The 13,269-nt window shown below is 35.1% G+C and overlaps 1 protein-coding gene across 1 annotated transcript; it reads left to right on the top strand.

The window, feature by feature from the left end:
- Positions 1 to 1,927: 1,927 nt before the first annotated feature.
- On the top strand, positions 1,928 to 9,766 carry LOC117112172 (netrin receptor UNC5A-like). Its single transcript, XM_033255242.1, has 7 exons — positions 1,928 to 3,576; positions 4,555 to 4,614; positions 6,057 to 6,140; positions 6,279 to 6,928; positions 7,226 to 7,369; positions 7,737 to 7,925; positions 8,005 to 9,766. Exons 1-7 carry the CDS (start codon positions 3,003 to 3,005, stop codon positions 8,371 to 8,373), a joined length of 2,070 nt encoding a protein of 689 aa, XP_033111133.1. The 5' UTR covers positions 1,928 to 3,002; the 3' UTR covers positions 8,374 to 9,766.
- Positions 9,767 to 13,269: the final 3,503 nt, after the last annotated feature.

Below are 13,269 nucleotides of genomic sequence, written 5' to 3'. Positions count from 1 at the left end.
TTAAACCTAGTAACGACCGATATATACCTGTCTCTTATACACATCTAGATGTGTATAAGAGACAGATTTGGAGAAGTGACCCTATCAACAGCTATCCCCTGTCCCCTCATCTACACTGTATGCAGATATGGGTGTATCTTGCATTGTTGAATCAAACCAATTCCAGATCAAACAGGAAGGGGAGGGGAGAATAAAGGGAATCAATGCCGACCATATCAGTACATGCATGTAACAACTCCCTTGTCAGTTTCTCAAGCCTGTAATACTGTTACCCTTTATACTATTTTATACATCAGCAGCATACTTATATATTTTTATAATTTTATTTTCTGCTATGTAACCGTTTCAACAAATAAACAACTTATGGTATCCTCAACCCTCTGAAGCGCAAATCAATCAAGAATCGTCCATATTAATAAACCTTCCCACTCCTCCTCCACCAAAATTTTCATTAATGTTTTTTTTTTTTTTTCTTGTCCACCACATTCATGGGGACTCATAGTTTTTACATTGTACATTATTTCAACTGACGTCACTTCTGTCAAGGAGGAGGAAAAGAGGGAGGAGAAAAGAAAAAAAGAGATACATACAAAGTGAAACAGGATGGTAGAAAAACCAGTAACGATTTGAGAGACATGTGTTTATTTGGTAGATACTATTAAAGTCCTAAACTCACTTTTCAAAATTAATTCTCCCTCTTAATCCCAGTATATTTTCATTGCTTTCTCTTATTACATTTTTTTCCAGATCAAATAGGGAGGGGAGAGGGGGGAGAAGAGAATAGAGAATATCACTGCCAACATTATCAGTACATGTTACTCATCAACAGCTAACAAGAATATTTATATATTATATATATATATATATATATATTATTGTATATATAATAAAAAAAACCACAGCAATCATCTTTGCAATTACAAAATGTCCTTAATTACTGCAGTATGTCCCTGAACCAGGGTCAGTTCATTTGACGACAGCAATATACTGACATACATCATTGATGATAATGTAAAAGGAAGGATGTACCAACATGACCCCTCCCCTAATGTTATTGCTGATCTCAACTTATTCCAGATCTGTACACAGGCCTATTTTGGAGGTACGCGAAAAACCATGAAAAGAATTTCCATTGTTGAGCTTACAGTTACAGTCGGAATGGGTATAGGCCTATAAGAGACACTTACTCGCGAGCAGTGGCGTAACAACAAGTCACGGGGTCCTTGGGCGAGAAAATGTCGGTGTCCCCTTTCAAACAAAGTATATTTTCTCACGTAGTGGTGGTGGGTAATTACAATTAAATGTTAAAGTTAAAAAGACTGCATTTAACATTGTCAACAAAATATCGTGGGACCAGTCAAAAATATAATCAACATAATATTTCGCATACATTTTTAGTTAGAATATATGCGTGTAACGTAATATAGGCCTATGAATGAATTACCATTATGCGTACGATCACCTGAAGCCTTTCCAGGGGTGCGCCAGCGGGGGGAGGAAGGGCAGGGCTCCCCGTCGGGGGAAAAAGCACAATCCGTAAGGGGAGAAAAAAATTATATGTATTTTCTACATATTAGTAGACTCTAAAATCGATTAAATAAGCCTTTGAAACACCTAAATCGTCAACATTTTCGAGGTTTCGCCCCCCTGGACCATTTTCGAAACCTTTTAATCGAAGCTCGACCACGCCCACTTTGCTTTCGTCGGGGAAATCTGACCCCTCGTCGGAGGCATCGTCCCTCCCTCTCTGGGACCTCGGCCCCCCGTCGGGCTAATCCTGGCGCCACCCCTGAGCCTTTCCAAAATTATTTTATTGATATGGCTCACGTATAGCTCTGTATTACAATAATGGGTAGTAGAAAGAGGAGTTCGGGGCCCCTCCGGGGCCGCTTTAGGCTGGGGGAACTGGGCTTCTCTTCGAGAGCTCAGGGCGTTACGCAAAATAATGCCCTATTAGTATTAGCGAATCCGTCATCCACGTCACCATTTTGCTATTGAAGTTGCATGTAGTATCTCGAGGAATCATAGGCCCAAACAGCAAAATATTGAAGTCCATAAATTTGCAATAAATACTACTCCTATTAATTTTTAAGGATGACTTGTAATGCATGTATTCTCAAGTAAAAGGGGGAAACGCAGATCCTGAATGCATATTCTATAACTTAGGAAAATTCTCTGGCGGGGGAGGATTCCATAACCCCAGGGTGCGGAATTTTCAAAGGCCTCAAGCCTGCAAATTTGTCTAACTTGGAATCTATGCACTGAATGAAAAGATCCCATTACATTTTAGGTACGTTCCGGAAAGTGTAAGTGGAAGCGGAAACACCTACAATAGATATCTCAAAATTGATTACCTGATCTGAATGAAACATCCTTTTTTAAATGACCCCAAATGACGTTAACCTTGTAAAATTACTGCTGACGGTTCCCAACCACAAGCCTTTGTTATCAAACCATTAAATAATACTGTATTCATAAGAAAAACAAATGCCAATTTTGTTTAAATGACCCCTAATGTCCTGATAACCCTTAATAACGTTGAGAAAAGTTTTTTCCTGAATGTACTTATTTTTATGAAGTCCAACTAAAATAATATAATTTACAATTTTCTGATGATATAACTAACAACGTAATCCAATGTATTTTTCTCCTTTTCATGATATCGTTATTTTAAATTGTCTCTCAGATCATTACTCCTGTACCATTACGTCGATACTCTTCTATATTCATAATGTTGAAAACGAATGCCTAGAAATGTTACGATTTCGTATCTTTTTTTTCTTGGTAATAATTAAAATTAATATATTTTATATTTATTTCTCGCATATTTTTATATTTTATTCTCTCAATTATATTTCACTATATGAGGTGTTGTTCCAAGATTTGTGGGCTTACCTGGAATACTACAGAATCCACTTGGTCTAGGGGGCTCAATACAACTGGATGGAGAAAGTGAGCTGTTGCAAGTCGATCATGCAGCTCAAGGTTTAAATGGGTTGTATATGCAACTGAAACCCAAGTGGGATGTTTTGAAGAAGTCAGTGGATACGCTTCTCAAAGATCTAGATTTTCTTCTACCAAGGTATTTCGAGGAAATCGGTCAACGAGCAAAGGCATCGAGTGTACCATCTGCCGAAGATGTTATCAAGTCATTTCAGCGTCTTAGAACAAATGACCGGGTTGGACAGCCATTGCATACGTTTGTGAGTTTATTAAAATCGTTGAAAAATGTATTGCCTTTTGTAAAGCAAATCAAAGATGTCTTTAGTTACTTCGACTTCCAAAAGTCTCTGGTCGACAGCTTGAAGAAAATTGAGGATATAGCCGAGGGGAAAAGAGCAAATGATACAGTTCACCCGGAAGTGTTGAATATAACTAAAGATTTAAACCTAGTAACGACCGATATATACCTACCTGTGATCAGTACCGTGCCTTCTTTTTTTGATAATATCATCAGTGTAAATAAAATACTGAAAGATGAGTTGTCGATGGGGAACTGGAACGTTGTACATGATGATTTACTCGGTGTTATGCTACAGGCTACTCGAGCACCAAGGAACTTAATCGAAGTTGATGGTCAGTTAATTTGTTAAAATTTTATCTTATGCCGAGACACTATTATCATTATCATCATACCATCACTATAATTATTACTATAATAATAATAACTAATATTTTCTTAATTATTAATTATTGTTTTATTATTCATTTTCAGGGGCGGATCTAGGTTGGGGGGTGGGGGGTGTCAGACTTTTTGTCATAAAAACGCCAAAAAAAAATGGGGGATCCGGGGGTCCTCCTCCGGGAAAATTTTGATTCTTAGATGGCGGGAAATGAGTTTCCCAGACTTCTGAGGTGTCTTTTAATGACTTTTAAGTTCTTCAAAATTCAAGGTTTTCCCCCTCTTGAAAACGGTCAGGTAAACTTCTCATTCTTATTACAGTAAATAGACCTAGGCATATTTATGTGTGTATACGTACGTGTCTTTTAATGACTTTTAAGTTCTTTAATTTTTAAGCTTTTTCTCCGCTTGAAAACGGTCAGGTAAACTTCTCATTCTTATTACTGTAAATACTAGTAGCTCTACTATGTGTGTATGTACAGTACATAACAAAAATTGAGTCGCTGCATACATATTCTTTTTTCAATAAATCGATGAACCCCAAACAAAAGGGGGTGAGGGGTCCTCCCCTGGAAAATTTTGGTTCTTAGATGGCGAGAAATGTTTTCCCGACTTCTGTGTCTTTTAATCAAAATCCAATGTTTTCCCCTTTTTTAAACGGTCAGGTAATTTTTTCTCATTCTTATTACAGTCAATAGGCCTATGTGTGTACCGGTACACACACATATACCCCTGACCCCTCATATCCGCCAATGAAATTTTTATTGTTACTGTTGTCATCATCATTGTTATGAGTATCATCATTATAGTTGTAAATGGTTGTTACTGTTGTTATTAATATCATTAACAACAATATTGATTTTAACATTTTTATTATTGTTATCATATAAAATATCTGGTTAAAAAAAATTGTACATGTATATCCTATGCAGGGCAAGTGATAAACATGTACCGGAAGCTGAGTAGAGATTTGGAAGAAGAGCGCCGGGGGTGTGAGTGCCAAAACTTTCCTCTTTATGAATTAAATTCGGTCTATGCTAAAATAGTATTCTATTATGCATTTAATAATAGAACATTCTTGCATGGTATTAATAAGTAGGTCCATAGAATAATAAGTAGGGATTAGTGGTACGACAAGATCATTTAATGGTGGTTTAGATTAAGTACTCACAACAAGTAATGTTCATAATAAGGAAGTCAGCATACATACATATATATATATATATATACATATATATATATATATGTATGTATGTATGTATGTATGTATGTATATATATATATATATATATATATATATATATATATTTATATCCAGCCTTGGTCTCCCATAGCGTTGTTGAAAATATTGTATATTTATTTATTTATTTGAACATACACATTTGAATCGGTGGCACTCAATATCAATTGGTGCGTTCGTACAAACAAAAAACGGGTAAAATTTAACAACAAACAACAATCGACTGTATAAAAATTAATATTACAAAATTAAAGAAAGGTGGAAAAATAACATATGAAATTAGATGAGATCACATTTCACATCACATTTCATACTCAGAAATACTGTACAGGTCTACTGTAAAGTAAATGCTTAAAATAACTAACCTAAAAATAAAAAATCTAAAGATGAAAAAGTCTTACAACAAAAAGATTATACCAAGGTAGACCTACTTAACTTAAGGATTACAGACTACGATGTAGAGTCCACTTGTGGTAAAAAAAAAAAAAAAAAAAATATTAACATTACACAATTTGATAAGCAACAATACATTTACAGTAAACTATTGTTGTGAATTTTTTAGTTGTGAGCGTTTCTCCCAAGCATTCATGATGTATGTTTTACAGAAATTATCAAAAATAGAGGTAGATTCATCACAAATAAAAACTGAATCTCCTCCTAAACATATTGAAGTTTAATATCGTCATTTGTTGTTGAAAAAAGTGTGCATGTATCATAATCGTTACAGAGTAGAAGATCATTTTCAAGATTTGTTAAATGTTGTTTTCTAATGATATTATATGCGGGAAAATTTAGTAAAAAATGCTTGACATCTTCAATTTCTCCAGTTTCACATAGGGTGCAAATGCCTGAAACATCATTTGACCATTTACACGTTTTACAATCAAGGGGTAGTGTATTAGATCTTAATTTAAATTTTAGGCTTGCCCCAAGAAAATTTGTTTTGTCCAACAAATATTATTAAATTTAGGAGAAACTTGAAATCTTGAATAATTAATTAATGAAGGTTTTTGCAATAATTTATTTGACCACTCTGATTTACACCATTCTGATAAATCACGTTCTACAATATGTTTGGCCCATATATTATAATATATAAAATGGTGATACGAAAATTTATATGTATGTATATGTATGTGTGCATGTATATATGCAAATTAACAAATAGAGATGGAATTTAAACCTTTTTTACAGTGATAAGGGAAAACCAAATACAGAAAAAAATGCTTCTTGAACAGTTACCAGTTCCACACGCGTTTAACGATGACCCCGATGGAGGTAATTGCGATTTGAAAATATAACTTATATTTATTGCAGGCCTACAGTTGCATGAACCCGTAACAATGATCAAATTTCAAATGTAGGCTACACGTATATTAAAATTATATTAATTTTATATTATTCTTTACATCATAGACTTAGGAGTACTTGATAACAAAACCGAAAACGGTACAACCTTGGAAAAGATGCTTCGAATGTTTGATCAGAAGGTGTCCATGTGTAAGTTGAAAGATGTAACTCGAATCAATTTCACAACTTCCACATTTTCGGCGGGAATATTCGACAGTAAAGGTGGTAATCTTACTATCAGTGATGCTGGGGTTAATCTCTATATTCCACCTGGAGCAATTCCTCAAAGAACCAGAAAAGAGATATATATTTACTTAGATCCACATGCATACTTAAACCTGAAAAACGAAAAGGAAACACGAATTGCTCCCATCATCCACTGTGGACCTCCTGGAACATCGTTTGAAGAACCATTCATCCTGTCATTTCCACATTGTGCTGATGGAGAAGATCAGTGGACATTTTCAGGACTGATACAAAATTCCAGAGACCCAGGTGATCACTGGCAACATATCGGTGAGGATAGTGATGGAATATGCTTGGTTGAGGGAGGTGATTGCATCATCATCGTTAATCATTTTACCAAATTTACGTTAGCAGGCATCGCTGAGATGGATGGAACTAAACGGATGAATATTTGCACATTTGGCAAATGTTACAACAGAAGCAGTTCATACACGTTCAAAGTTTGCGCATTTAACACGTATGATACTAACGTAAGTTTGAAGAAAATATGTTTCTGCGACATTTGAAATTAGAGTTTGCTTCTTTAAAAGTATTAGGAAGGTATTTTGTTCTTTTTCAAAGAACATATCGTTACGAAATATACAATGATAAAACCCGGCTTATTAATTGGCTTGCAGATAGAGTTAACTTTGATGTAACCCTTTACTCTCTATGCCTACTCATAAAGAAGTGTGTTACTCTATAATATAAAAAGAAAATTAGAAAACAGTTGTCAACAATGCAAGTGACTAACAAATTAAAAACGAATTTCTTTAACATAATTTTAGACTGTAATAAAAGAACAGAAAAATTTTAAAGAAGAACGTATGGATGAAGTAAAATCATTAAAGGTGCAAAATACTGGAAAAGACGTCCAAGTCAACCTTAATAACGTGAAGGAAGGATGGAAGTCGGAATACGAAGACAAAATGGTGAGAACATAAACAGAATATGTTTGGACAGAATAAAACCGGTACTTGTTTAATTAAGCATCCTACTATGCAATTATTACATTTAGAGAGCCCTGTCTTACTACTGCGCTCCTCAGTGGCCTATCTTTAAGTTACGATGGAGTAGATTGTAAAGCGCATTATATAAAAGTTTGATATACAGTAGGCCTATAAAATGATATGATGATGATGATGATAATAATAATAATAAGATGATGATAATAATAATAATAATGACGATGGTTGGTTGGTGATGAATAATAAAGCTATTATAACTCAGGTTCTTTGAATATGATGTATACATAAAATTTAATTATGAACTTTTAAAAAATGACCATTGTGATTTCAGACACTGAAACATGATGACTTATGGTATGAGAAGGAAGATGGTTGCATATCACCATATTGTCGATTTCGTTTGAAAACTGAGGATCAACGGGACCATGAAAATGTGTATTGTAGAATAAAAGTCCAACAGGAGAACAACACTGATATAAAATTCCTGGAAATAGATTCTACTGCTCCACCAACCTACAAGGTATTTCCAAATTTACAATTATTTTGTATGTTCTATGCAATTTTTGAGAATTTTAACAAATTAATATAATTGTTTTCAGGTTGAGAAATTAGACTTTGGTGATGGAGATATTAATTTCCAAACGTCTCGTCGAATTTTCGGGAAAAAGAATGCCTGCTATACAAAACTTGATGAGAAAGTCTGCCACGATCTATGTCTGCACCTTGACAAAGAGGAGCCGTTAGGTGGGCGTGACTGGAGACTTTTAGCTGAGAAAATCGGAATAAAATCTGACATTATCGAAAAAATGAAAAAGATGCCAAATCAAACAATGTTTTTACTGAATAGACTAAGCTTACAATGCCAAACATCTAAAGAATTTTGCACTAAACTTTATAAAATCCTAACAGATGCAAAACTAGAGATGGCATCTAAATTAATAGAGCCGTTTGTAACACAAGGCCAGTAAGTTCCATGCTAATTTGTAGATGATTTAGATACGGCGTCGCGCGCTGTGTAGGACACTATTATTTTTGTTTAAAACGGATTTATTTTGGGAACAGAATTGATGTAACACAATTAATTCGTATCACCTAATTAATTCTGTATTAATTCGAAGTGGAAAATTTTAATCCTGTACCAACACATGTCCACATAGAATGTATTATATTATTTTGTACAACAAATAATATTCCTGTAAATCTATCATTTACATTGTTTAATTATTCCCTGTATTATTAAGATTTGAATTAAGTTTAGTGTGTATCGTAGCAATATGTGTATGATCATTAAATAAAAACTACTTACAAAAAATAAAACTGCCACATTAAATAATAATTCACAGTGATCATAGATAGGCCTATTTACATAATGAAATGAAATATGAACTCAAACTACAGTATTAAGCACTGAAATTTGGATGAATGTAATTGTCCATTTCACCTGATATCAATGTATTTTAAAAACGTCAGATAATAAAATAATACCGAGATGCCTATTTTCTATTAAAGCTAGAATAAAGCTCTGTCCACACTCTCAAATTTTATGTGACAAAAAAACTGATGTGCCCATATTTGTGTGTAATATGATTTCATCATGCCTATTTGTATGCTATATGGGCAAGGCACATCACACAAATTTGTCAAATAAAATGTATTAGTGTGGAGAGAGCTTCAGCTTAAATGAACCTCAATTTTATTTTATAATAATGCACTGCAATTTTAGGACCACCTCCCGCAATATCACATGTTAAACAGCCAATATAGATGTGAAAATAACAATACTGATTTATTCATACTAAATAGTGTAAAAATAGCCACTGCATCTCTGATATATATCCGTTATATAGCAGTTATACCCAAAAACGTGAAAAGTGAAACTGATTTACAAAATTATTTACAATAGGACCATACCAATTTTTACACGATGACATGTTTTATTGTCATTGTTGTAGTTTATTAATTAGTTAGATTTGTTAGTGCTTGTATCATTCCAAAAACTGTTTCATATTCATTAATTTAGGACTAGTCTATATCGTGAGTGGATTTCCCGTACGATTAAAAATCGTAACGGTACTGGGTTTGGTCTACAGGAGTTCGTGCTTCGAACAGGTCATTCCATTCATAGAAGAAGCCTTTTGATGGAGAAAGTGTACCTATTAGCAAAGGTTTTGCCTAGATCGAAACTAACTCCGGCTATATAAGATTGAAAAATACTAATCTTATTATTGTAGTAGAGATAGATACTATGTACACGTTTAAATTATTGTTATTTATTTGTTATGTCATTATAATAATGTTTATTTAATAAATTGTGCGCAACAACTAATGCACTACTAGGACTGTAGGTACATGCAGTGAGACGAGACACGATCGCATAAATATAATGTTACCGTACATAAAGTGAAACTGGAGAATTGTAATAAAAAAAATCATACGTATTTATTTCGATTTTTACGTTCATTTTAGTTTTGGAATATTTGGTTTGTAGGCCAAGGAAGTAGCTTAACTCTGGTGTCAACTATGTACGCTCAAGCCTGACATTTTTGCATAAATGATGAGCTTCTCGGTCCAATTTCATCTGCTGCTCTAATTGTGTATGTCTTTGGCGGCCTTTCGCGAGGCTGTGAGTACTGTGGTGGCTCCAGATATTTGCAAGAGGGGGTCCAGAAAGAAAAAAGGCATTCATGTATAAATGAAAAAAAAAAAGTTTAAACGACGTGGGTAACATATTCTATCTTGTCGCTCTCCCATCATTTGAGAGGCTTGAAAGCTATAAATAATATTAGGTTGAAAATCATTTTCATAAATGAGCAGCCAACCACCTTCCCCCACCCAAAAACAAAAACAAAACAAAACAAGCTGATAAACTGAGAGACCACACCACATCGTGGTTGGCGGTGACCCGAACATTCAGTAGTTTATACTTCTGGATGCCTGAAGTTGGAATTAAATTACCTTTTATTCCTTTTTATTTTTGACGAATTGAGTAAAAAAAAAAAACCCGAATGAATTAAATAGGTACACGAAAACGGCACTTAAATACTTACAACTCTAAAAACTACCTCCACCTCCCCCATGGTTGGGACACAGATGATTAAAGTTTGAGAATTTGAAACTCGTATAGATGCCAAAAAATTAGCACTTGAATAGTACAAAACGATATCTACCCGAGCCCCACCATGTTTTTAGGGCGCAGGTGAGTAAATTTTAAGAATTTGGGACTTTACAGTTGCCAGAAAACGGCAATTGGATACTTAAAATTTATGAAAACAATCCATCCACCTCAGCCCATCATGGTTGAGGCGGAGGTAAGACAATTGTAAGAATTTGAGACTTTAGATGCCGGAAAATGGCACTTTATTACATAAAAGCTACGAAAATTACTACTTACACCTGACCACCATCATGGATTAGGCTGGTATGAGAACATTGTAAGAATTGGGGACTTTTAGATGCCAAAAAATGGCACTTTAATACATAACAACTAGTAAAATTACTCTATCCACCTGCGCCCCATCATGGTTGAGGCTGAGGTGAGAATGTTAATAATTGGGGACTTTTAGATGGCAGGAATGCACTTTTTTATGTCAGTTATTTTTCAACATTTAAAAAGGGGCACTTTTACACAAGTATGTAGTCGGGGAGGTACTTGCTTCTTTTCCCCATGGGTTGGTTCCCGAAAGGGAACCCCTGAAATAACTTCATTTTCACTTCTATAGCAATGTCCAGCAAATGCTAACCTTCAAACCCTCAAAATTCTTGGTACAGAGGGAATATCTCCATACAGGTCTATATGTTCTTAATAGTTGATATTCAAGTCGTTGTATATAACAACCATCAAGTCCTCTTTCAAGAATCTGTTCGTATATCTTTTTATAAAAATTCCGTAATAAGCAATATTTGTTTTAAAACCTTAGGTCACCTGAGAGTTAGAGGAATCCCCCATGCAGTGGCGGATTCAAGGAAAACCCAATGGGACCTCGTAAATATTTCAAAATTGTTTTTAAAGAATTATATTCAAATCCAGAGAGTGCCATTTCCGGCGACGTCTAATCTTAATTTTTCTGACCTCAGTCCCAACCATGATGGGGCTGGGGTGCCTATCTGTGAAGGTCCCTCTTTGGGCACCCTCTATTTTGGAACTTCCGGATCCACCGCTGCAAGGAACACCCCCATCTGTGCGAAGGTCAAATAATAAAGCAACAAAAAAATACTTTTATCAATAAAGATCTGACAAATGCAGCTACTGATAAAGAATGTAGTGAAAGCTGGACAGCACATGCTCCTGTTGTGATAGATTTAGACATTCTTTATTCGTTTACTTATCTAAGAGATTAATAATTGTGATCACTTTATAATTGGCTTTTCCCAGCAGTACCGGTAAAAGCCATTGTTTTTGTTCTGATTTTTTCTTTGTTCTTGCAAATATTTTTTGCACTGTTTTTTTTCTGGCCGTCACTTTGGTCACTTCCCATTCTTAGAATTTTTCCGTGCTTTGTCGAAGCCGTGGCCGGACGTTTCACCGACAGACATTTGGCCTACAGACTATCGACCGAAATACCATTTCGCCGAATGCCAGTTTGCCGACAGGACGATTCGCCGACAGCCAATTTGCCGACAGACAATTTGCCGACAGACAACTCGCCGACATTTTTTTTTGTGAACATGTTAATGGATGAATGTGCCACCAGGTGGCATATTTAAATGATTAATTTTCGTGGCCTGACGTTTCACGGACAGACATTTGGCCTATAGAATATCGACCGAAATAGCATTCGCCCACATTTTTTCAAAATGTTCGCACCTCAGCCCCATCCATGGTGGGCCTGAGGTCATGTGGACTCTCAAGCACCCCGTACCACCAAACCCTGCATTCTCTCCAGCTGATAAAGTTCTACTGTTAAAGCAATGTTTAACTACTATTAGGTAGGCCTACGTACGTTAATACCGTAAAACCTCGAATTGAAGCCCTGATTTTTTTTTTTTCGAACTTTTGATGGGCTTCTTTTTCGATATGGGCTTCTTCTCGAGGCTACTTTTGCAAAGTAACGAGGTGGGTGGGGGAAGGAGTGGGCTTCTTTTCAAAATGAATGCTGTCAATTTTGTGAATTCGTACTATGAAACAATAAATAAGGTAATTGTAACATCAATCTGTATCATGGAGTGTATTTAACTGGCATTAAATCACCAAAACTACTGTATAAACCAAGTTTGTTTTCAATTTATATTGTTTTTTAAAATTCATGTACAGTGTATGTAGGCCTATTGTCTCGAAAAAAAGCCTATGCTATCTTGAAAAGAAGCCCATTGGCTTTTTTGTGAGGGTAATTTTACAAACAAAAGAGGGGGCTTTAATTCAAGATAGGCTTCATTTCGTGATTAAGTCCATTTAACTTCAAATCGAGGTTTTACGGTATTTATGAAATCCCATGGTGATAATTATAGTAATGATAAAGCATGAATGGTTAATTGATATTTAGTAAATATATGACCAGGGAACAGTTAAATTACAAGTAATTTAACTGTTTCCTGGTATGACTGAGTGGTATAATAGAATAGTGTGTGTTTCCAACTACGAACTCAAAATTCTGATAAACAGAATTGACAAGTGGAAAATTTGTGGTTAAAACCATTATCATACTTCAATCTTTTCGGCGTACATTAAATCAGAGTTGAGCCACAATATTTTCAACATATATCCATTTGAAATGGACACCGATTTGATGTCAGCTCACATTTCAGGGCTTCCCAAACTGTGGGTCGCGACACAAATTCAGGCCACGGAGAATTTCAGTGAGTCGCGAAAAAGTACCTTAGGAACAAACAGTGGTTGCACTTGAGGAGACTGAGGGGGCCCTCGTCGG

The sequence above is a fragment of the Anneissia japonica genome, unplaced genomic scaffold (genome assembly GCF_011630105.1).
Source record: "Anneissia japonica isolate Jap-2015-1 unplaced genomic scaffold, ASM1163010v1 scaffold2707_len876726_cov182, whole genome shotgun sequence".
Lineage (NCBI taxonomy): Eukaryota > Metazoa > Echinodermata > Crinoidea > Comatulida > Comatulidae > Anneissia > Anneissia japonica.
Note: the sequence above shows the minus strand (reverse complement) of the source record. Positions and strands in the feature narration are given on the sequence as shown.

Coding starts and splice junctions, on each gene's coding strand:
- LOC117112172 (XM_033255242.1), top strand. CDS start 3,003: ATGCAACTGAAACCCAAGTGGGATGTTTTGAAGAAGTCAGTGGATACG. Junction 6,141..6,278: donor TAACGATGACCCCGATGGAG/GTAATTGCGATT, acceptor TTTACATCATAG/ACTTAGGAGTACTTGATAAC. Junction 7,926..8,004: donor CTGCTCCACCAACCTACAAG/GTATTTCCAAAT, acceptor AATTGTTTTCAG/GTTGAGAAATTAGACTTTGG.